Source organism: Oryzias latipes, chromosome 11, assembly GCF_053564925.1.
Source record: "Oryzias latipes strain Hd-rR chromosome 11, Olatipes_Hd-rR_3.1".
NCBI classification, from domain to species: Eukaryota; Metazoa; Chordata; class Actinopteri; order Beloniformes; family Adrianichthyidae; genus Oryzias; species Oryzias latipes.
Window position 1 is genome coordinate 26,334,156 of NC_136247.1, and position 25,779 is coordinate 26,359,934.

General features: G+C 41.7%; 1 protein-coding gene across 2 annotated transcripts in view; it reads right to left on the reverse strand.

The window, feature by feature from the left end:
• The window catches only part of LOC101155942 (glutamate receptor ionotropic, kainate 5), a 250,192-nt gene that overhangs the window by 30,184 nt on the left and 194,229 nt on the right, over nucleotides 1-25,779 (reverse strand). For both annotated transcript variants that reach the window (XM_023960345.2, XM_023960344.2), the window contains exons 11-13: nucleotides 14,160-14,264; nucleotides 10,138-10,245; nucleotides 9,836-10,039 (exon numbers count right to left, since the gene is read on the reverse strand). In XM_023960345.2, coding sequence (XP_023816113.1) covers nucleotides 9,836-10,039; nucleotides 10,138-10,245; nucleotides 14,160-14,264 — 417 coding nt within the window. The remainder of the gene's footprint in view (nucleotides 1-9,835; nucleotides 10,040-10,137; nucleotides 10,246-14,159; nucleotides 14,265-25,779) is intronic.

Genomic DNA, 25,779 nt, shown 5'->3' on the forward strand with positions numbered 1-25,779 from the left:
AAAGCTTACTGTCTTGGCTGTGCACAACACAAAAGAATAAAAGAGAGCAACAAACACACTAAGAGGAGGGAGGAAGAGTGTGACCTGGATGCTAAATGAGGTCAAACGTTTAGAACAAAATAAGATACAAGTGCTCAGATGGAAATTGGAGGTTTCTTTGGAACTTAATAAATAAAAGAATAATCTTGTTAATTCACTTGATGTGTGTATTTACCTTTTTTCATTTATTAATATAATTTATTCTTTAAACCTTAAATCCCAGAGACGCTTCTGGTGACACAGATTGGTTGAGCATTTCAGATAAACCTCAAATCTTTTTGGCTGATTTGAAGCACTTCTCACAACCAGTAAGATTGTAAAAACCTTTCCCAAACTGAATATCTTTGATGCAAAAATGCATTTTAAAGAACAAACTTTTGCTGTTGCTTCATTTCAGGGTTGTTTAAGAAACAAATTGTTTTTCCATCAACACAGAAGCCAAAAAATGCATAAATGAAGCGAATAAGTGAATAGGGTGTGACAAAGTGGCGTCACAGCTTGCAGGACGGCGCCTCAACACCAGCCTGAATTGTTTGCTCATCTCTTTTCTCCCAGCCCAGTAGCTGTTCACACATGCACACACCCAGGTAAACAAATCATTCACGCTTTACCGCAACTTAATAGCCCCATTTTGTTTCATTCTAAGAGTGCAAACTTGGTTTTAAACAGAATCTTACTCACCATCTAGTTTTCCCTCCACAAACAGCCAAACCAGAGCATTGTACACATCAGCAAACATATCCACAGGAAACAGGAAGTGAATTCATGTCAGAATTGTTTGTTTTTTTTGCGTTATTTCCCTTTAAGTCTAATGGATTTTTCTTTTCAAACATCTATATTACATTTGTTACTACTGGGGTTGTGTTTAAGAATCCCACAACTTGCAAAGCAGGAGTTTTTTTAGAGAAGTTTTTGATTAATTGGCTTGTGGGAGGGGCTAAGCCTTTTAAAGGGCTTTCCCATTTGAGGAGAGCAGTTTTAAGTAGTGGTGGCAACAATCTCTCCCAGAATCAGTTACATTCCTTCTTTGATTTTTGTTTTCTCCCCATTGTTTGAATGGGGAAAAAAAAACAAAAAACTTTTTTTTTTAGGTTTCATCATTAGGTGGTCATCCCAACACCCCTAAACACTAACAAGTGCGGGTTTTCTGCATCCTGTCCACAATCCTCTTTTTTTTCTGAAATTAAACTCCTCATTTATCCTCAAAGTGGTGAAGTTTTAGATGAAAACTGTCTGTCTCGGCTCTTGTTTTACCCCACGTTTGGTGTGCTAAATGTCATTGTTCTCAGTAAGCCGAAAGCTGTGTTGATGCTTTTAATTGCCTTGAGGGGAGAGCTCGTTAAAGAAAGAGCTGTAAAAGGTTGCTGCTTATCATTCATTGATGAAAGGATCAGCGTGTGTGCAGCCCTCAACCGGAGGTAGAAGGACTTTGCAGGACCAAAGTCATGAAGTTTGTTTGATTACAAAAAGCTATTATTTCCTTTCACATCGCCCTTAAAAGAAATTTGAAATTAATTTTACTAATCATTTCTTAGCAAATAGGGATTAGACAGGAAAAAAAAGTTATCCTTTTATTATAAATCAGCCAGAAAACATTCCTGAAAACCATTATTACACTGTAAAGAAAAAAGGTATACAAGTATTTTATGGGGTTTCTCAAATGAAAATGTTACATTAAAAAAAGGTTTTAGTGTGTTTGAAAAGTCCTATAATTAAGGCAATTTACCAGAAAATCTCATTTTAATTGTGTTTTTACATTGAACTTAAATCTGTAAAAGGATTGCTTGACTTTAACAGCTAACTCTGAGAATAATAATGCAGCAATTATTTTTAGAGTGTGTGTAAACAGATTTAAAGTAAATTTTTACATAAAACCTTCAGTATTAGACCGTCCTTTCTTATTTTCTTCCTAACGACCTCTAATTAACTCAGTAATGATGAGAAGCAACTTTCTGCAAATTCTGTTGAGTTTCATTGAGTTTGCTTTAACCAAAACACTTTAGGAGGAACATAATGATTTAGGGAACTCTGTTAATGTACATTTTTAAACATTGGCTCCCATTATGGTGCTGATGCTTCTAAATGGTGTTGAGTTTTATTCTTAAATTAGCTAAGTGAACGATTTGAAATTGTAGCCTTTTTTCGGACATATTTTGAGAAGAATTTTTACATTATTGTGGATTTTCTTTGCCAAATATTGACTGAAATGGAAAAACTATGAGTTTTAAACACATACTGTATGCATTAACAAAATCTTTTCAAACTTGCTGATTAAAAACACTTCACAGAATGCATTATTTAAAGGTTAATCGCTGACGTCCTCATCTGATCTTCTGACAAGATGATGATGCTTGAAAGTTGAAGCCCCAGAAACACAGAAATGTGGGGAAATGCCACGAGGACCTACTGAAAGATCTGTTCTGTGGAAGATTGGAGAAAGCTTTTGATGCAAAAGCCAAAGACTTTGATGGCAAATTATTTTTTTGCTATTTTGGATCACCAGCTGTGAAAATAAAAGTCATGAATGTTTGACTTAATGAGCACTGTTGTCTCTTTAGGTTAATGGTGTTTTAACTTCTCATCATGATCAAGACATTTCCATGTCATTTCATTTTAATTTGATTCATTGCAAGACATCCCAAAAAAAAAAAGGATGAAAAGTTAAGAAAAAAAAGTCAAATGTGAAAAAAATGTTGGTTTATTTATTTATTTTTCTTCACTTTTAATATCAGTTTGATACTTTTTAATACTTTGCACTACATCAAATAACAGTCATCTAATGTTCCCGTTTTTCCCGACTTCATTAAGATGTTGTATCAAATAGTACATCCCAATTAGCAGAGCCAATTATTGAAATAATCGTGCATTTTGTGGCGCGAGCACCAAATGTGGCATGGATGTTCCTTAACCTTTGTGCTATCTTAGATGACCCCACCCTTACATTGACGTGTTCTCCCTACCATGACAAAGGTGGATAAAGGTGGAAAGATTTCATGTAATCCATGGACACCAGTGAAGATCACAAATCATTGAAGAAAAAAAGGTTCAGCGCACTGTCTAGTGGGTCTAGATGACCCAACTCCCAATGTTAAAGTGCCTAGGATAGCACAAGGGTTACGATCCCCTCGTTCAGAAAAGCATCTTAGCTACAAGAAAGTCCAAGATTTAAAATAAATATATAATATTAATATATTAGTATTCTATAAAGACTATATTTTGTGCATTAACAGCAGATATTGTTAAGACTGGCACAAACAGACGGAATAAAAATTAAGTGTATGGCCACCACCTTTACAAATGACAGCCATTTTGGCTGATGTAGGTTTATGAAATAAGGAATCCTAAGGTACATCCATGCCGAATTAGTTGCATGTGCCACAAAAAGCACGATTTCTCTAAAATAGAAAAATAACTAGAAAACCTGGTCCCCAAACATATGATTTAGTCCAGTGTTGGTTAATGTCAGTGTGTCATTTTAGTGAAATTCCATTACCTTGGCAATCCTTTCTCTGACAACTTCTGGTCTTTTTTTGACTCCTTTATATGCTTTTCACATTGAATTCTAGATTTATTTATTTTTTTGGCAGGTTAAAAAGACCTTTAGCGGCCTCAATAAACTTTAGAAAACTAGAAAAAGGGGAGTGACAGAAGTTGTGCAAGTTTATTCTAATGTTCTCTTAAAATATTAAACCAACTGACGATTTTCAGTAATACAAAATCCTACGGCTTGCGTAATAAACGCCAGTCCTTTTCTGTGGGTGGTGTTGCGTGAAGACAATGCATTTTTCTCCAAGCACCACTCCACAAAACTAAACTTTTCTAGCTAAAACAAGCAGAATGACTACAAAGTTGCGCGTTGCGTCTTGGTGAGGTCCTAGCTCTGAAAGAAAAGGTCCATTCATGCAGACACACACACGCAGGGGGAAAAGTGTGGATTTAACCTTGACTGGTAAACACAGCACAGAGGAAGTAAGGTTAAAAGAAAATCTCATTAAGTTTCAAGTTATGGAGACACAGTCTTCCTCAATGAAGCATTTATCTGGACCCCAGACACTTCCTTACTCTTTAATTAACATGTAATTGATTAACCATGATGCAGTTCTTCAGCAGATTTCACCCACTTTCATCAGACTCCCGGGCCTCGTGGAAGGAAAAGTTTGTTTGTGTGCACCAGCATGTGCTGGACGAGGGTAGCTTAGTTCAGTTCAAAAATTCAGCATTCACAAAAAAACAAAAAGACTAATTGTCTGTTAGTGTGTTTGTGTGTATGTGTGCTCAAACTGGGAGATCCTGCAGTGTAACTGAAAGAGCTGTGCATAATTAGTAGGAAAGAAAGCAGTTGATTAGCCTCTTAATGGCATATCTGTGTTCCCCATTTCTTCTTCCAGACAGACAGACTCATGCAGCCATTAGCCACAATCACCATTCTCATCCCCATTACGAGTTAGCTCTCCATCAATGTGTGGGTATCCTCTCCAATCGCACACTTCTGTGCCTTTGTGCTTGACCCCACAAATTCCATGTGTCTGTGGAACCTAAAGCTTTTTTTTTCCAGGATTGAGGTTAAGACTCCAGGTGAACACCTTGATTTTTGATGATATGGGTTAGAATAAATGCTTTAAGAAAGCATTATGCTAATAGAGCCTCCCCACAAGAGCACGGGGGTGTTTGTGCCTGTTGTAAGCTATATTGCTCAAGAGCTAGCAGTGGGACAAACAGCTGTGCAGTTTAATGTCTATTAGCTTTACACAGTGTTGAAATGCTAACACTTCTGTTTTCATTAGGATCCTCACTAGTAAACAGGGGGGGGGGGGGGGTATGCTAATCTCCAAGAACTAAACATTGCTGTGGCTGTCATGTATGAATAAAAACAAGAAAAACACAGATTACATATTAAAATAAAGTGGAAAATGCTAATTTGTATGTCCAAGTCAGGTCTAATTGTTGTTAGCTGCAAACCAAACTTGCTTGCATCCTCAAATGGTTGATATTTCAAAGTTTAAAACCTTCCTAGGTGAGGGCAAGTATGTGTGGTCGTTTATGGCAAGATTATATATCGCCCCTCTCACCCTCCGCGGGTGGTTTCTCCTCCAAGCTTGGGTCCTCTACCAGAGGCCTGGGAGCTTGAGGGTCCTGCAGTATCTTAGCTGTTCCTAGCACTGCGCTTTTCTGGACTGAGAGGTCTGAGGTCTTTCCAGGTATCTGTTGTAGCCACTCCTCCAGCTTGGGGGTTACTGCCCCGAGTGCTCCAATTACCACAGGCACCACTGTCACCTTCACTTTCCAGGCTTTCTCCAGTTCTTCTCTGAGTCCCTGGTATTTCTCCAGTTTCTCATGTTCCTTCTTCCTGATGTTCCCATCGCTTGGCACTGCCACATCCACCACAACGGCTTTCCTCTGTTCTTTATCCACCACTACAATGTCTGGTTGGTTCGCCATTACCATCCTGTCAGTCTGGATCTGGAAGTCCCACAGGATCTTTGCCCTCTCATTCTCTACCACCTTCGGAGGTGTTTCCCATGTTGACCTTGGGGTTTCCAGTCCATATTCTGCACACATGTTCCTGTATATTATTCCAGCCACTTGATTGTGGCGCTCCATATGCTTTCCCTGCCAGCATCTTCCACCCTGCAGTTATGTGCTGGATTGTTTCAGGTGCCTCTTTGCACAGCCTACACCTTGGGTCTTGTCTGGTGTGGTAGATCTACACCTTGGGTCTTGTCTGGTGTGGTAGATCTACACCTTGGGTCTTGTCTGGTGTGGTAGATCTACACCTTGGGTCTTGTTTGGTGTGGTAGATCTGAGCCTCTATGGCTCTGGTGCTCAGGGCTAGTTCCTGAGCTGCCAGGATGAGTGCTTCAGTACTGTCCTGCAGGCCAGCCCTTTCTAGCCATTGGTAGGACTTCTTGATATCAGCCTCTTCAGTTATGGTCCAATTATAGGTATGCACCAGGGTTTGGCAGTGGAGATCACATCAGTGTGTGAATGTGTGTGCGTGGGTGAATGGGACTCTGGCTGTAAAGCTAGTTTTTATCCCATTATTACTACTTTTATTATTTTATTTATTTATTTCATTTTGTATTAATTTATCTATTTGATCTTGTTTTAGGAATTTACACTTTATTGTTAAAATTAATGTCAATATTCCTTATTTTAATGTTTTTATTGTTTATTTGTTCATTACTTTTGTCAGTACGTTTACTTTTTCATTCTCATTTATATTTTAATTTTTATTTCCGGTGCTTCCTAGTTTGGATCGGCTGCTGTTCAACTGCTGCTGCTCTAGATGGGGATCTGTGTGTGTCACCTATTAGGGATTCTGCATTTGGCTGGATATGAAGCAGTTCACACAGAGAAGGGTCCTAAATATTAGAATTTCCAACAACCAACATTTTGTTTTCGTGCTCAGCCTAATTCCCATTGTCTGTCCCCATCAGTTAGGGGGTGAGAGGTGTAAAAGGGGTGGGGGTTGTGTGTAGGTCTGGGGAGGGGACCATACTTTAATTTTCATGCTTGTTTTTATATATTATTTTGTTTGTTATGTTTTAATGTAAAGCACTTTGTGTTATGTTTTTATAGGAAAACAGCCATATAAATAAAGTAGGATTTGATTTGATTTGATTTGATTTGATTTGATTTGATTTGATTTGATTTGAATTGATTTGATTTGATTTGATTTGATTTGATTTGAAAGCACTTTGGGCCACAAGGTAGAAAAGTGCCATATAAGTATAGTCTATTTACCATCTATTAAGAAATATTATCTTTACTTCTTTGGAGTAACACAGAGATGGTTCTAATGAGCAGTTTTCTCAAGTCATGTGACAGAATTTATTTCATTGGGTGAATTCCTGAAAAGGGTCTTAAACATTTTATAAGTGCCGCACATAAACACATACACATCCTTATGCTCTTACATGCCTCTTATAGTTTTCATTATTGAAGCTTCACTACACCACTTTAATTAGACCCAATTTGACTTCAAATGAGCTACTTTTGCTGAGAAAGCAACTAAACGGGGAAAATTGGGCTTCAGCTTAGCCACTTAATACATTCCTGGCCTCTCTTTGTCTCTGCTGCTCAGGGCCGAAGAGCTTTTAGAGCTCCAACACTTGTATAATTGGCTTGTGTTGCAGTACAGGGTGTCATCACTGTCAGCTAATCAAAGCCCACGTCTTCCACCCTTCACCCCTGCCTGTTTCTATGACAACTATCGCTGAAGCAATGTTGCAGGAATCAATGATTGGTGCTTGGGCTTGTTTATTTGTGTTGCCTTTACATGCAAAAAAGATTGTTTATTGCAGTCACACTTCATTTGAAGACAGTTAATACTGTTGGTATTTTCCCTTCATTTCATTTCATTTTTTGCTTTTCTGTGTGATAGAGACAGTTAGATAGCTAAAGCCAAAAACACAGCAAAGTCCAAGAACACACACATAACAATGATCAGCAAGGAATTTTATGGAAGAAAAAAAAAGAGCCACACAACAAACAAGATTAAATAACCCATTAGGGACAGAGGAAAGAAATAGGTCTACCAGAGGAGAACTAAAAGTAGCAGCTTTATCTGCAGTGAACTAAACCTTGCAGGTTGTAAGAGGATGATTAAGGTGCAAATCGAGACAAAGTGTGTTGTGCTGGCTTACTCTGTACACTAATATAAAGGGTCTGCTAATATTTTGCGCCTTCAGAGACATTAGAAAACCCTAAAACCTGTTTTTTGTTGTGCAATACACCGTTTGAAACTGTTTTGTTTTACAATGATGACTCAGTTATTTTTGAATATGTTGCTCATTTACAGTACTTTTTGGAGTATAAGTTATTTGTCTTTTGTCGTGGTCTGGCCAAAATAGCTCTTTATACTGAGGTGCGGCGTAAAAAGTTTTTTAAAAAAAAGGCTATATCCCTCCGACAACCACTAGAGACTGTGGGTGCTTGTGTCAGTATTTGGAACTGACAGCAATGCAGAGGAAGAAGCACTACTCAGTCAAGCTATGCTCACACCAGGGATGTCTGGTGCATTCAAAAACACTCTGCGCGTGGGTTTTTGAATGCACCTTTAGCTTATGGTGTTCACACAGGACTGTAGCTTTTTGTCAAAAGCATATCCGGTAGCATATCACAAGCATATATCACAGTTGGAGGAGGCTTGGTGCAAGTCACGTGAATCTTGCGCCAGGCTTTTCCTTTCACAGCTCTATTCCGATATGTGAAAAACTTGATGTAATATAATACTGGTCGGACACAAACCGCAAATATTATTCTCTCCTTCATAATCGATTTTTAACTGGTGGGCCCTTTTTTTTTTTTTTTTTAAAGGACGATACCCATGCGTCACTACCAAAGTTGAGTCATTGATTGCTCAAAGTTCAACTGGTTTAACTTTTAATTGCTGCAAGTTTTGTACGTAGATTCCCCAAAAACAGACTTAAACATTTACGTAGCAACATGTGATCATGAGAGTTTTGAATGCGGAAGCCTGAAACGGGCCTAAATAAAATTTTATTAGATGTGGTTATGCGCTTATACGCATGTTTCCGAGCCTGGTGTGGACGTGGCATTGCAACATACTGATTTAATGATTTGAAGTGATATAAAGAGTCTGACTTGTTAGCATGGTCTTTATGCTATACGTATCCAAATAATTGTTTGCTACGTTATACTGGATTCCTGCTATATTTAATGAAGCTAAATAAGCATCAATATGTTAAGATAGATATTCCGACTATTGTTATCTATTCTGTTATTATGATTTGCCTTTACAGATAAAATACCTGTTTATGTTCCCATATTTGTTCAAAACAATTCTCAGAAATGTGCAACTTATATATGATTTTTTTCTTCTTTATTATGCATATTTTGGCATCTGCGACTTATACTCCAGAGCGACTTATAGTGTGGAAAATACGATGCATAAATGAGATCATTTTAACTTTGTTTTTTGCTGATTACGCCTTTTTTTTGTTTCCAGGTTTTGTTTTTATTGCACGTGGCAATGGGATCTTCTGTAAGTGTTTAGAGATGAAAGCCTCAGGCAGAAATGAGAAAATGAACAGGTGTGGAACCCAGGAGATTTTCTTTTAGGAAAGCAAGCCTTACAGATTGAAGGGAAAAGTGGCTACCCAGAAGGGGACCAAGAAGAATAAAAAAGAATATTTATAGGAAAAAAAGCAAATAAAAGTTACACTTTCATTTTTCAAATTATTAATATTATTGACCTATTTTACTTGTCATGCCCACATTATCTGTTTTAAAAAATATAAATGTATTTCTTTGTGCTCCACAACATTTGTTAAAAAAAGAAGAAAAAACTGCAGAGCAAACATAAAACCAGGGGTTCAATGATATAAAGACAATTGTGCGCTTTTGTGACTCTGACCCATGGCACAAACACAAAATGAAAATGAACACAAGAGTTAAAAATAGATTGATTAAACAAAGCAGTGTGGCTTGAAAAGAAGTGGGTAGAAGAAAAATCATTCTTTTTTGTAACACTCCTCTCAGTTCATGAAGATTTGTTGTATGTTTACTGGAAGTAAGTCATTGCAAAAAATCATAAATTTTGTTCTGTTAAGATTGAGTGAGAGTGTATTCATGTTGAACCATTGTTTTTAGCTTCCCTAACTCTGTGTTTACTGTTTTTAGCCTGTTACACATCCTCTCATAGGCTGCTGGTATTATTTTTCACTGACTTCTTGTAGTCAAGAAATGCAGTTTAGATGTGTTGAAGACTATGACAAAGGGACATATTTAGACTTTAAATGTTAGGGTTTATATTCAGCAGGTCTCTTCTCACCCTGTCGATCAGCTCTCCCACCATGCCCGTCCAGCTGCCGTTAGGTTCTGGAGCTCCGTAAAGCCCGTCGTCCACCAGCTTGATTTTAAAGGAGAACTTGAGGATGCCTGCCAGCTCCCTCAGCATGTCCACGCAGAAACCCTCGTACTGATCGTTACCCTGGTAGTCCTGGTAGTTCGACTTGCGCATGACGTAAGGGTTTTCCTGTTGGGGGGACAGAAAGGACACAGAGGATAACCTGTAACTCTTGAAGCTACAGTGGGTCATGTATTTCACTTATCTATTATTTGAGGTTGTGTTACCAGTATTGTGGTGACAATTAGTGACTTGTTTGCCAGTGTCTGTGATGCGTTCAGGTCCAGGGAAGTGGAGTTCATGACCAACGTGTTGTTGGAATACCAAGTCCCAATCTGTAAAGAAAAAAAGAAAGATTATTTAAAAATGAATTAAATTACAGTCATTTTTTATTTTTTCCACCCTTCACCCCTTTAAGAATTTAAAAACTTTAAAACATATTTTAGAGTTAAATATTTCCAGACAGAACTTTACCAGGATATTATAGAAAGGTTCTAGAAAGAACCTATTGTTTACAACAAACTGAGGATAACATAATTAAGTGTTTGGAAGAAGCTTTGCTTTCTGATAACCTTTTCCAGACCACTGACAGGTCTGTCAAAACCTAACCCTGTGTGAAATCACCTTTTCTTCCTAAATCTGACAGAAACAATGAAGTTTCAAATGCTCTCGTCTCTCAAATAGCCAGTGGAGGCTGGACTTCATGGAGCACCATGCTGATCCATTAACGTCGGAACCGTCACCGTGGAGGGAAAATAACAGACGGTCTTTGGACAACTGTAACTCTTTGACTGTTCACGCAAATCATGTTAATCCATGTTATTCTGACATGAAGAAAAAGCAGCTTTGCATCAATAGGCAACACTTTAAGTGTTGTGTTTTCCACTTCAGTCAGCTGGTATAGGCTGAATGTGTAAACACTTCACTACTGTGAAGTGTGCATGTCAGTGCAAAGCTGCTTTTCCGAGCTTTCAAATCCGTTGGAATGACATTAATTGCGTAAACGGCTATAGATTTCTGGTAATTTTAGATAGAGTGTTGCATACTGGTGCAAAGCTGCTTTTTCCCACGTTAAAATAAGCAGGTTTCGTAAATGATTGCGTTCATACTTCACAACGGAAAAGTGTTGCAAATCAACACAACATTGGTTTTTTAGAATCCAGTTGAATTATGTTATTTGCATCAATGATTGAAGAGTTACGGTAATTTGTTGCTTTACGTTAAACTACTGTAAAGTGAGAGCGCAAAGCTGCTTTCTCTGCTGTAGTATCTGGTGCGTAAACAGTTAAAGTAATTTTAGGTTAAGTGTTGTGTATCGGCCTAGAAGCTGTATTTCGCTGGAGTCAGAATCAACTTGTTAACATACTTTACTACCGTAAAGTATTACAGTATAACTAATTAATACTGTAAAGTGATACAGTATAACACTGTAAAGTATTACAGGGCATATTTGCACAAAGCTGCTTTCTCTGCTTGAGTATCAGTAGAATTGCGGTAATTCTAAAGACGGCTAAAGAGTTATTTATGTTGGCGGCGCAAAGCTGCTTTTCCCCACATCAGAATCCGTTGCAATTAGGAATTACAAATAGTTACCTTTGTTCAAAGAATGTCAACTCTGGAGCTAAAGCTCTTGTGTCTAAGGGAAGTTCCGTTTTTGCCCGTCAAACTAACTTTTTACGTTCAAACATTTTTTTAATACTTTTGGGTGTTTTGTTTTTTTCTGTCTCCATTCATGCTGGTTGTGTTATAATCTATTCCAATTAGAGTAGAGCTTGAATGTATGCATTTTTAGAGGCACCTTTTTTTGATTGGCAGGTGGCTCGATTCAATAGAACCTTTGCCTTATCTTGGCTAATTAGCCATTTCTGACACTTGGACAAAGCAAACTCTGGCTAAATGTTGCACTCTAGGCGTCATTTTTGTTATTTTCATCCTATCAAAGATGTCAGAAATGACTTATTTACTGTATAAATGTGTATGGTTTGAACCCAGGTGAATTGAAGTCTTTTGAGCAACTTTCATCAGTTCTTAAATCCCTGTTTACCTACAGCTCACACTGTACATTATGCCCCATCGTCCCACCAAAATGCACTTCTCATCATTTAAACATTGTCCACAATAAGTCATTTCTATCACAAACTGTTTCTTTTTTCCGTTTCCTCCTATACTCACAAACTCGTTCCGAGTACATGGATGCTCTTCTACACTTGTTCCCATTCATCACTTACTTTACTCCATCTCCATCCATTTTCCCCTTCCGTCCTCCAGCTGTTGCGCTTTCCTTATGCAGTATTTCATTTATTACATCCCTCTAAGCCACATTCCCTCTTCATCCTGTCAGCCAGTTCTTTCTCTCAAGACACTCTTGCCGATCCATTCATCTGATGTTCTCTTTCCTTTATCTTTTCCTTAGTTAGAAGCTGTCTGGGCTCTGCAGTCCAGGCAGACTCACATGAGATGCCACCCTCTGCAAGATGCCCAGACAGGCAGTCGAACTCCAATTCATCATTCACGATGATATAGCCTCTGAGTGTAAGAGTGTAATTTTATGGACCTTCTGGTTCTTTAGAGACTTTGCTCTTGAAAAGAAGCAGATCATATATGGATAAAACAAAAAGGGTGCAATGTAATATTTAAAATATTGCCGTTTGCTGCTGAGAAAGCACAATTTCTTTTGACAGCTCAGACAAGAGCAAATGAAGGAAAACCATGCGGAGTCAAAACAACAGAGAAAGGCAGAGGACAAAGGGCCCGACAAATCATTCATGAAGTTTCATGAAATTAGCCCGAGGAAGTTGAATAATGTTCCTAGCAGAGTCAATAATTAAAATCAATGAAATTGGACCTGGTTCCTCCACATTCATTCATGTTAAATAAGGCCACATGTTCTTACTCATGCATACAAATCTCTTCTCATCTGCAGCAAACGTCCTACACGCCTTTAGATCATCCCTCTGCAGATCATATGTGATTCTATTGGATTACTGTGTTATCATTCATTAGGTAGACATTTAATGTTGATTAAAGTTTTCTGTCAACTCTTTCATTTCCAAGGCTGCAACGTCTCCATTGATGAGACAGTGGTTGTGTCCAATACAGGCCGTTGGCCGGTTTTCAGGATGTCCGGATTTACGATTCCAAAATTCACACCTTGAAAATTTCCACTAAGTCTCTGCGAACTAACACCAAACTGCTTTGCGTTTAAATAATTTGTAATTTAAAAAAATACGTATTTTCATTTATTGTTCATAAATCATCCAAAAATTTGTCATCATAACACACTAGATTTCTAACTAGTCTTTGTAAAAGGCCACAAAAACATGGTAAAAACACCATTTTCATTGGAGTGTCTCTTTAGATAAAATCCAATTAAGCTTTTTTTGCAACTAATATAGTATTAAAAGGAGCCTAATTTAGACTACTAATTAAAAAAAATCTAATATTTAACAATCAGGTTAATAAAAAAATAACAAAACCATCTTATGACTGGGTGAAAGTCTCAGTGAAGCAGAAAGTCATCATTTTTATTCTCAATGTTATTCATGCTTAATAAAAATGTTTCAGCTTTATTGAATCAGTTGCTAACACTTTTTTTTTTTTTTTTAATGATGAAAGGTTGTAATATGTGGGATTCTTGATGCTCAACTAACTAAATCAGAGGTGGGCACTGAGGGCCGCATTCCTGCATGTTTTCCAACATATCCTGCTCTGGCTCCTGATTGGCTGGACACACCTGAACCAGGTAATCAGCCATAAGTAGGAATATCTGGAAACCCTGCAGACACACCGGCCCACCAGGCCTGGAATTGCCCACCTCGATATAAATGAATAGCATGCTGAAATCAAGTGGAAATCAGTGGCACAGTTTTGCACACTTACTTATCCCCCCAGGCTTCAGAAACCATCTGACCTTGAGTTAACCACAGATGAAAACTGACATTTTAATGTTAACCTGAGATAATAAACCAGCACCACACCCCTCGGGGAGAAACTTCTAGTTTAGTCTGTATTGACAGAAGAACTGCAGAGGAGTTCAGAACCTTCCAACTGAGTTGTTTCTGGATTTCACGCATGGCAACAGTTGCCTCAAAGTTGCAAGACACAATCGGGAGCAAGGTTTCTGTGGAACTAATTACTGCACCATCTCCATGTTCAAAGAAAGGAGACATTTGCATTTCATTATTTGCATTTACTTAACACCACTTTAGTCTTTCGACTCCTCTTTACTCGACTTTGTCAGAGTTCTGACCTCTTTGTACCCGGCTGGGTGTTTTTCTAAGATCTTCAGGGTGTAATTGGTCCTCTGGCCTTTGCTGTTGAACTCGATGTGACCTGTGAGGCCGTCATACTCCACCTGATGAGAAAGAAAAACAAGCTGTTTTAAAGGAAACAAACAGACAAACGTGGAGAATAGGCTATCTGTAATTTCCATACATGTACTGTATATTTAGACATCAACCTGATAGTAGGGTTGTGCCGATGGACGATATCATCGTCCATCGTGATGGGTGACTGACATCCCGATGGAGAGACCACCATCGTGATGCCACGCCCCCGCCACGTTGCGCGTCGACACCATAAGCCGCGGTTACATGTGCAAAATATCTTGATGGGATCAATGGTCGGATTAGAATCCAACCGTGTACATGGGCCCAGAAAAATGTTTTCAGAATATAAAAACGTTCACTAAGGTCACAATTTCGGTCGGAATAAATCATTCGCACACGCGCAGTATTCGCACATGCGCAGTTTGAAAACCGGAAGAGGATACAACTTCCGCCGAGCGGCTTTTTTTCCAAACTTTATTGAAGGTAACAATTCAATACAAAACGATAACAGCGGCGAGCAGCTATATACATTGACATGTCAGCTCGGTAAAATACGAGACGATCTTCTAAACGTGCTTTTAATAATGTTACGGTTATTATCAAACACCTGTTCGCTCATCATTTGAATTTTAATCCGTGTGGTCAGTGCTTTTTCTGAACGTAGCCAGGATTAGCAGTATGCTAACACGGGCTAACAACATTAGCTTTGGGTGGCGCTGCATCCTGTGAATAACATCAGCCTTTATTTAGTCGGGACACGACTGGAAACACAAATCCACGTGATTGATTGAATGTTTTCTAAGGACTGAGCGAAATTTCTGCTTTGAAGCTCAAACCGCTGTGTGTCTGCTGACGATCCGAACTGTGCTCAGACACACGTTTAGACCCGGTTCTGTGTTTGATAGCTCGTACCCCTAGAGCTGCGGGACGGATCGCAGTCTTAAATCTCCCACACATACCGCTCATGTACCCCCCCCCCCTTCCCATCAAACATAAAGCTGTAAATCCGCCCTCCGCCGGTCCACTTCGCTAGTTAAGTGCAGGAGCGGACAACTTCTTTTCTATTTTGCTTGTTACTTTTTCTGTTAAAGTCACTTCCCTCAGTTTATACTGGATCATCGCGGATTAACCATTAGTTGGGAAATAAAATGAAAAAAGCAAAATAACGAATAGCAGTTATATAAGAACGAAAAATGTAAAGATACCCCCCCCCCCCCGACGATGTCATCGTCCATCCCGATGGTTGACAGCAAACATCGTCAACGGCCAAATTAGGGGACATCGCCCAACCCTACCTGATAGCATCAGAAACTACAGGTTACCTGTAAAGTGGTTGGTACATCTTACTCCATATATATCAAATGTTTTAATTTCATTTTCTAACAGCTTAGCTTTCAAAAATAAAAGAGGAGCAAAAAGAATTTGTACTCGTAAAATATAATCAACATATTTTTATTGGATTGATATTGTAGTGAAAACTTAGTTGTAGTTATTGCTTTTTTTGATGAAAGAAAATGAAATTAAAATTACATTTCTGACTACTTCTTCATCCATTTGTAGTGAATCAGGGGCAGAAGAAAAAAAGCCGTCTGAAAAATAGCATATTTGTGATGTAGAAAATAGACTGGATGGACCACAAGCCCCCTGCTCCGCCCTACAGCTGACAGTTTCACCCTCAGAAGATGGTCAGAGTGGGTCTTTATTGTTAAAAGGATTCAAATTCACTTCTTGGCTTCACGTCTTCTTTATTCCAACGCCATCAACAACCGACAACCACGTCTCTACTTCCCCTCCCTTTTTCCCTTTCACAATAAGAGCACATATGTGCAACTACCATAAAACAAGTAAAGACATATTTATTTAACAGTTCCTGTATTTATAACTTAACATTTATGTCTCCAACCTTAAAAAGGAGTCACTTTGACTTTCAAATTTTCTTTAAGGTTTTGTTCTTAAAGCAAATCAGAACAGCTTAAGGATTCCCCAGCTGATACCGGCTTTTGTTTGCTGTGTTCTGTAATTTTTTTTCTGACACGAGATTATTATAGATACTGTTTGTAATGTAATGTATTTTTGTTTCATTAATATTAAATGATGCTTTAAGAGTCTTACACTGCGGACGGCCTGAGATGAAAAGCTTTCTAAATCAAGTGTGACAATAACTTGAACTATGCATCAAACCATATAAAAACGCTTTGGTTTGCAATACTTTATTTCAAATGTTTTTTTGTTTTGTTGTAGTTTTGTTTTTCACTCCTGTATTGTGAATCTTTCCTGCAGCGTTGGGGGGCGGTGGGGGGGGGGGGGGGATGGGTAAGAATGAACTGCTGGAGAGTCTGCAACAAAAGCGACTCTTAAGCTTAGCTCCATTTTTGTCATGGTGCCTGGCAGACTCCTCCCCCTCCAGCCCTGCCTGCTCTTCTCCCTGATTGCCACCAGCTGACTTCACTCACCTCATTTGCCATGCTGCTTAAAAGGAGACCTCACTCATCAGTTCGACGCCAGTTCGTTGCCCATTATGGTGACTAAGCCTGGTTCACAGTCTAAGCTCTCATGCTCATGCCTTGCTCCCAGCCTTGCACTAACTCTTGCTCCTTTGTCTCAGGATACCCACATCTCACGAGTGACGTCAGCACTGCCTTCCACTCTGTGGCTCTTGGGATCATCTGAAGACCTCCCGGATCACACTCACCGCTTTAAGCCCTCCAGCCACGCCATCAGCCGCCGTCAAGACCGGACCTCATTCATCCACAACTACTACCAGCTTTGGAGAATCAATAAATCCTTTCTCACCAAATACTCACCTGTCTTTCCTCTGGGTTCCAGCATCTGGGTTCTCACGCCTTGAGCGTCATGACAGAACGAACTGGCCAAACTCCGGACCCAGCTGACCCAGAAGAACTTCGCTACGCCATCAATCAGCAGGGTATCGCCCTGGACTGCCAAACCGACGCCTTGTCGCAAGTGGCTACTGCCCAGCAGGAACTTTTTCGGCGTTTGGATGGCTTAACGCAATCACTAATGGATCTCTCAGGTCAGATGGCTCCCCCCGCAGCAGCTCCCTCTGCTTCCGGTGTCGTCGCTGCTTCCGCCTCCGCTCCCTCGCCTGAAAACTTCCGCCCACAGCCCGAACCATATTACGGTGACGTCGAAGCCTGTGGGGGTTTCCTTCTCCAGTGTCGCCTGCTGTTTCAGCAAGCCCCAAGGTATTATAACTCCGATCTTGGCAAAATCACCTTGATCATTAATGCTCTCCGTAACAAAGCTCTGCAGTGGGCCCAGGCGTTTCTGGCCATACATCCTGTCGCACATCTAACTTATGATCGTTTCCTGGAGGAATTCAAGCTGGTGTTTGACCAACCTCGCAAACAGGAGGAAGCCGCACGTAAGCTCCTCGCCCTCAAACAGCATAACCGATCAGTCAGCGATCATGTCATTGATTTTAGGATACTGGCGGTGGAGGCAGGCTGGACAGACCCAGCATTACGAGGGGTCTTCTACCAATCTTTGAATGAAGCCATAAAAGACCACCTGTGCTCACAACCGGAAACCCATTCATTTGAGGAACTCGTCACTGCTGCCCTTCGCTCAGACACACGTTTACGTGAGCGACAACACGAGAGACCTCCGCCTACTCGCAAGAACTCATCTACTCCTGTTCAAGGTACTACATCACACGTTCCACCAGTGATTCCAGCTGAACCCCCCCACAGCCTATTGGACGAACCAATGCAAATCGGCCATTCTAAGCTCTCTGCAGAGGAAAGACGGCGCCGACGGGCCGAGGGGGCGTGTTTTTACTGTGGACAGTCAGGACACCAGGTACACCAGTGCAGTTTACGTTTAAACTCACAAACCCCCCCGCTAGAAGACAGGCCACGGGCAGGTACCTTCAGGTCATGCCCTAAAGACTTTCTTCAAATCCCTGTCAAGCTATGTCATGCCTCTGAAACTTTGGACCTCCACGCCTTAATTGACTCTGGTGCAGAACAAAACCTTATTGACCATAGTATTGTTTCTCGTCTGTTTTTGCCCACTGAACTTCTTCCTTCGCCGGTTAAAGCGGCTGGGTTGGGAGGTCAGCAGCTTTCTATCATTACGCATAGCACCAAACCTATTCTACTGGTTTCTTCCGGAAATCATAGGGAATTCACCCGGTTCTTCGTTACTCGTACCCCCCAAAATCCTGTGGTGCTGGGGTTTTCCTGGCTCCAACGTCACAACCCACAGTTTGATTGGGTGCGTCGTCGTATCACTGGTTGGAGCGAGTTTTGTCTCGCTAACTGCCTGCAATCTGCTATTCCGCCTGTCAGCTCTTCCCCGTCTAGCTCCCCGGAAGAAATTGATCTCTCTAAAGTACCTAGTTGTTATCACGACCTCCGCGCTGTCTTTAGCAAAACTAAGGCCGGCACCTTACCCCCGCACCGGCCTTACGATTGTTCCATCACGCTACTCGATGGTGCACCTCTCCCTAAAGGCAGACTGTTTAATCTTTCCGGTCCTGAGAAAGTAGCTATGGAGAGTTACATCCAGGAGGCGCTTTCTTCTGGACACATCCGTCCCTCGTCCTCACCAGTCGGGGCGGGGTTTTTCTTCGTTGAGAAGAAGGATAAAACCCTCAGACCCTGCATTGACTATAGAGAACTTAATCAGATCACTGTTAAGGATAAATACTCTCTCCCTCTGATTAGTTCTGTTTTTGATTCCATTCAGGAAGCTCGCATCTTCTCTAAACTTGATCTGCGCAACGCTTACCACCTCGTTCGAGTTAAGGAAGGTGACGAGTGGAAAACTGCCTTCAATACCCCTCTTGGCCACTATGAATATCTGGTTATGCCATTTGGGTTGACCAACGCTCCTGCCGTCTTTCAACGTCTCGTTAATGACGTTCTTCGGGACTTCATCAACTGGTTTGTTTTTGTATACCTCGACGATATCCTTATCTACTCCAAAAACCCTGAGCAACATCCTGAACATGTTCGGCAGGTTCTACAACGTTTATCTGAGAATCATCTCTTCGTCAAAGCAGAGAAATGTCAATTCCATGCCACAGTAATCCCCTTCTTGGGTTATATATTTGAGGCAGGCAGCATCCGTCCTGACCCGGTAAAGATCGAAGCTGTCTCCAAATGGGAACCCCCTAACTCCCGAAAGAAACTCCAACAGTTTTTGGGGTTCGCCAATTTTTACAGGCGGTTCATCCGTAATTACAGTGCCATTGCCGCCCCCCTGACTAAACTCACCTCCATTGCTCGGGCTTATCATTGGGATTCCTCTGCTCAAAAAGCCTTCGACACCCTCAAAAGTCTCTTTGTCTCCGCTCCCATCCTGATTCAGCCCGATCCCACCAGACAATTTGTAGTCGAAGTTGACGCCTCCGACTCTGGCATAGGGGCCGTCCTGTCCCAACGTGAGGAGACATCTGGCAAGCTCAAGCCCTGCGCCTACTACTCCAAGAAACTTACTCCCGCGGAGCGCAACTACGACGTGGGCAACCGTGAGCTCCTGGCTATTAAGTTAGCACTCGAAGAGTGGCGTCATTGGCTGGAGGGTGCGGTCCACCCATTCATTGTCTGGACTGATCACAAGAACCTCTCATACCTCCGTTCCGCCAAGCGTTTAAATTCTCGTCAGGCCCGCTGGTGTCTATTTTTTGACCGGTTCAACTTCACTATTACATACAGACCTGGAAGCCGCAATATCAAGCCGGACGCCCTTTCCCGGAAATACAGCTCTTCTGACGACCAGGATAACACTATGGCCACCATCATACCTCCCACCTGCATCATTGGAAGCCTCACCTGGGATATCGAAAATAAAGTCCTCCAGGCACAAGGTGAGGATCCTGGTCACCCGGTTCCCCCTGACGGCACTCTTTATGTTCCCCGGTCTCTCAGGTCCGACGCTATCACATGGGCCCATGCCTCACGCATTGCCTGCCACGGAGGAGTCACCAGGACCATCAACCTCCTCCGTCGGCGGTTCTTTTGGCCTACTATGAGGAAGGACGTGAAGGAGTACGTTGCCGCCTGCACCACCTGCGCACGCTCAAAGTCCTCGAACTCACCTCCTTCTGGCCTTCTGCATCCTCCGTCCATTCCCTGCCGCCCTTGGTCCCACATTGCTCTGGACTTTGTCACTGGTCTCCCACCTTCACTGGGTAACACTGTCATTCTCACAGTCATCGATCGATTCTCTAAATTTGTCCACTTCATTCCGCTCCCACAGTTACCCTCAGCCACTGAAACCACAGAGATCCTCACCCAGCACGTGTTCCGTCACCACGGGATCCCGGCTGATATCATCTCTGACCGGGGCCCTCAGTTTATCTCCCAGGTGTGGAAGGCCTTCTGTGGTGCTCTGGGAGCCACCATAAGCCTCACATCTGGGTACCATCCTCAATCGAATGGCCAAGCAGAGAGGGCAAATCAAGAACTTGAAACCATGCTCCGTTGTCTCGCCGACCAGAACTCATCCGACTGGTCCAGGTACCTCGTTTGGGCAGAATACGCCCACAACACTCACCCATCCTCTGCTACAGGATTGTCCCCGTTCGAGGCTGCTCTAGGCTACGCACCACCTCTGTTCCCTTCACACGAGCTGGATCTCGCTGTTCCCTCTGTGCAAGAACACCTCAGCCGCTGCCAGGACACATGGCATCGTACCAGGGCAGCACTGCAACGTACCAGGGAGAACAACTGTCGTTCAGCTAACCGTCACCGGGTGGAGGGACCCACCTATCATCCTGGGCAAAAGGTCTGGCTCTCCTCTCGCAATATTCCCATTCATGCCACTTCTCGCAAGCTTGCCCCCCGTTTCATAGGTCCATACACCATCGACAAAATCATCAATCCCGCCTGTGTTCGCCTCCGACTCCCAGCTGCCCTCAAAATTCATCCTTCGTTCCATGTCTCGCAAATAAAGCCTGTGATGGACAGCGCTCTGTGCCCGCCGTCCGCTTCCCCTCCGCCCGCCCGGCTCATTGACGGCGCCCCGGCTTATACCGTCAGCCGGATTTTGGACATCCGTCGCCGGGGTCGTGGCCATCAATACCTCGTGGACTGGGAGGGTTATGGTCCGGAAGAACGCTCGTGGGTCTCCCGTTCTTTGATTCTGGACCCTACCCTCATCTCTGACTTTTTCCGTTCGCACCCGGATCGGCGCCCCGGACCGCCTGGAGGCGGTCGTTGAGGGGGGGGTACTGTCATGGTGCCTGGCAGACTCCTCCCCCTCCAGCCCTGCCTGCTCTTCTCCCTGATTGCCACCAGCTGACTTCACTCACCTCATTTGCCATGCTGCTTAAAAGGAGACCTCACTCATCAGTTCGACGCCAGTTCGTTGCCCATTATGGTGACTAAGCCTGGTTCACAGTCTAAGCTCTCATGCTCATGCCTTGCTCCCAGCCTTGCACTAACTCTTGCTCCTTTGTCTCAGGATACCCACATCTCACGAGTGACGTCAGCACTGCCTTCCACTCTGTGGCTCTTGGGATCATCTGAAGACCTCCCGGATCACACTCACCGCTTTAAGCCCTCCAGCCACGCCATCAGCCGCCGTCAAGACCGGACCTCATTCATCCACAACTACTACCAGCTTTGGAGAATCAATAAATCCTTTCTCACCAAATACTCACCTGTCTTTCCTCTGGGTTCCAGCATCTGGGTTCTCACGCCTTGAGCGTCATGACAATTTTCTGTGTTTCCTTTAAAAATCACACCAAGCAGCATAAAGTACCACTGTCTGACATTTCCATGCTTCTCGACCAACTCTGCAAAAAAAACCTACAACACTAAAGCTGTAATATATTTGACGTTAACTGAGCATTTGCACTGTAACAGATCTGTAAACATTCAGATGCTGACATTACAAATGGTTGTCTGGTTTCTGTTTGAGTCAACACTAAAGGGTGTTAATTCATTGATGACTTAGATAAAAAAAAATACAAATAAAAAAGTAAAATGCTAACATGAACACGCACAAACTCACAGAGGCAAAACGATGTAGACTGGAAATGGAGAGCAAAAATGGAGACGGCTCATCAGATCACCAACAGAGCTGCTAGAATATACATGCAAGCAGAGAGCCTTGTGTGCTGCACGGTCAGTCGAGCATGCATTTTGCTCCACGGTTCATGCGAGTTATGTGCTGTCGGGTGCACGCACGCAGCATGAATGAGTGTGTCCGTGTGCACGACTCAAGATGAATTACGTTCCCAAAAAGCTGGAGTGAGAGAGACAGAGAGAGGAAGAGAGGTCCCTGGTTGCTGCCAGATACAGAGGAGGGATGATGAAGTGATGCACTGCGAGCTACCAAAACAATATGGAGGGAAAGGCATCATCAGTGGACGGAAAAAACAAAACCTGGCAGTTACAAACAAGCGACGTGAGCAACGAGAATGAATCATATGAGAAAGAAAATGAAAGGAAAGCAATAGATGCCAGAGACACCAACCAAAAGGATCAAATCGGTTCTAGCATGAGTAGAAAAAAAAAACAATAAATATCCCTGAGGATTTGGCTATAGGAAAGATATCAAATAACTGGACAAAAATATACATTTATTTTCCAAAAGAACAAAGTCCATGAAAAAATGACTTCTTGGAAGAAAAAAAAATCCACAAATGCAAATCAAAGATGCAGCAATGAAAAAAACAAACTTTAGTAAGTCAAAATTTCTACAAACAACTATGGGAGGGGTCTGCAACCTGAGGCTCCGGAGCCACATGTGGCTCTTTTACCCCACTGTTGTGGCTCTCTGGTTACAGACGATTACTTCCTTTTACCTTGAAAAGTAACTAAAGCTGAAAAGTAAATAAGTAGCAGGTCGAATCTGAATTCTTCCTCTACACCCTAATACTTCTCCCTACCCCTCCAAGTGTAGGGCCATTTAAAGCTTTAGCAATGTCCGAACTTGTTCTTTTTTTTTCTAAAGGGGAGGAGTAGTGACTTTGGACTGGATATTCCTCCGCCCGATGGGTAATCCACGTTGTGCGGAGGAGAATTGCATATTTAAAGTGAGTGTGCTCTGAAGCACAGGGGTTTACTTTTCTGTTTTAGCATGACTTTTGAAAGATCTAAAATCAACGTTGCTATGCATTTTCTGAGCATCGGTGGCTACGAGCTAACATACCTCACCATCGACTATTCATGATGTCATTGAGGTCCGAATTTGTAGAAATTATTTTTCCATAACGCTCTGCTTGAAGGGATAAATGAAGGGGTAGGGAGAAGTTTTAGGGGAAGGGGAAGAATTCAACTTGAAAAAATGTTAACTAACTTAAATTTATTCAACTCATTTAGAAACATACAAGTCGAACTAAGACATGAAACATATTTGTGAGCACCGTTTACAGCAAAAAATCAATTGGAGGTCACTAAGTAAACCAGAGTTTAGGCTAACCAGACTATAAGGCAGTTGTTCTATAGTTTAACAAATTTATGGATTTCAAGTGCTTCTTGTGGTTAGAAAAAATACAGTAAGGGTCAATAAATTAGCTCTGGTTAGAACCCATGGTGACATCGGTGTAACAGAGAAATATCAGAAATGTTTTTCGTTGTCAACTTGGTTTGTGGTGTTTTTTACACTACAGTAAAACAAACTCTTCTTTTTATGAAATACTTTTTCTTATTATTGATGACATTACAATGCTTACTACATTTGCTGCATTGAGATTATTCTATGTGCCAAAGGGTGTTTTTCATTTGGAAGTGACTATTTACACGTAATCAGGGCGGGGTTAGGTTTACAGTTAGGGTTCAAATGCAGGCAGACACTGCAATTCAATTAAGTTTGATTTATGCAGCCCAATATTTACAACAGTAGTCATCTCAATGGGCTTCATAACGGTAATAAACGGTAATCATAAAGAACAAGTCATACAATACAACAGGTTATGGCTAAACTAAACCAAACAGACCAAAACACACTGGTCATCCCTGCCATTAGACCCTCCTTGTTGGTAAGAAAAAAACTAACTATGCGACTAACTACAAAAACGGATTCCGGAAAAAAAGAAGAAACCTCAGGGATGTCCACATGAAGGGGGGAACCTCTTCCAGGACGGACATGCGATGTACCAGAACTCTAAGAGAGAATTAGCTAACTCTAAAACTACATGTTTAGATAGTCGAGCAGATGAGCTTCATCCAGTAAGGGGGACGGATGGGGGCACGAGACAAGTCAGAGGAAGGGCCCACAACCAAGTGTAGGAGCAGGGAAAGCAATTTGCATTTAGGCCAACATGAATTTCCATCAGTTTTTGTTCTTGGTCGCACATAAATGCAATCTTTTTTGAAACGAAGCCATGAAAAGCTCTGTCTAAAGTTAAATCAAAAAATTCTCACCAAGCACTCTGTAACTTAGATTTTTCTGTGGGCTACCTGCATGCCCCGTACAGGTTTGCCCATTTTTTGCCGGCAGACAGTCAATGTCCATCTGTAAGGTCAGTTGTGACTACAGCCTAAGGCCTTTACACATGCTGCACAAAAGCTTATCATTTGCATAACCTTCTCAGCTCAGCCCCACTTTAAATGAAAGTGTCTGCCCTCCTTTAAGTAAGCATGTGTGCCATTTAAATTCTGCAGAGGAATCCTGCACGTATTTGCAGCTTAAATTGTCTCCACGAAGTGAGTTTGCCTCTTTCTCCTACAATTTATCAGCTCAGAGACATGAAGCTCCTTTACAATATGGAAGGAAATTGGTCAGGAACATCAATTCATGAGCCATTTAGACTGAACAAAAAAAGAAATAGATACGAAAGCTACACTAAAGGACATAGATAGTGAAAGTGAACTATTACCTCAAACAAGACGCTCCATTTTGCTGTTTTTTATTCCTCACCAAGTCTTTTCCTGCCAATGATGTTCAGATAAAATCTATACCAATGATGATTCTTTTTGTCTTTTAGGCAGCTAAGTAAGCAAAGAAAGAAAAAAGAATGCTTTACCATCAATGCGTCTTCCTGCTGGTCAGATCATTTCAGGGATCAGAATGGAACAGAAGGTAAAAATGATAAATTAAAAAGATGGAATGTATTTGTTGTTGAAACTCTAGTCTAGAGAGAAGCTGATTATTTTTCAGCACCACAGCTTCATCAGAATGTACTGAGACATTTCTGTGTGTTCTATTTTATTTTTTCAAAAACGCTTATTTTTGAGTGGCTGGAACAGCGGTGTAGTGGTTAGCACTGTTGTCTCCCAGTAGGAGGGCCTGGTTTGAACCCCAGCTGGGTCCTCTCTTTGTGGAGTTTGTATTTTCTCTTGCATGCGACTGTTTTGTCCAGGCACTCCAGATTCCTCCCTTAGTTCAAAAACCTGCTTTAAAAGTCAATTTATCGTTCTACATTGGTGTGAATGTGAGTGTGTGTGGCTTTGTGGTCTGGCAACATGTCCAGGGTGTATCCTGCCTTCACCCAACGGTGGTTGGGATAGGCTCCAGCAACCCTGTCACCCTAAAGGCCCGTACACACCGGGACGAATATTCGCCAGGCGTTATTCGCCAGCGTTTTTCGCCACGTTTTTTGTGTTCACACCCAGGCGATTT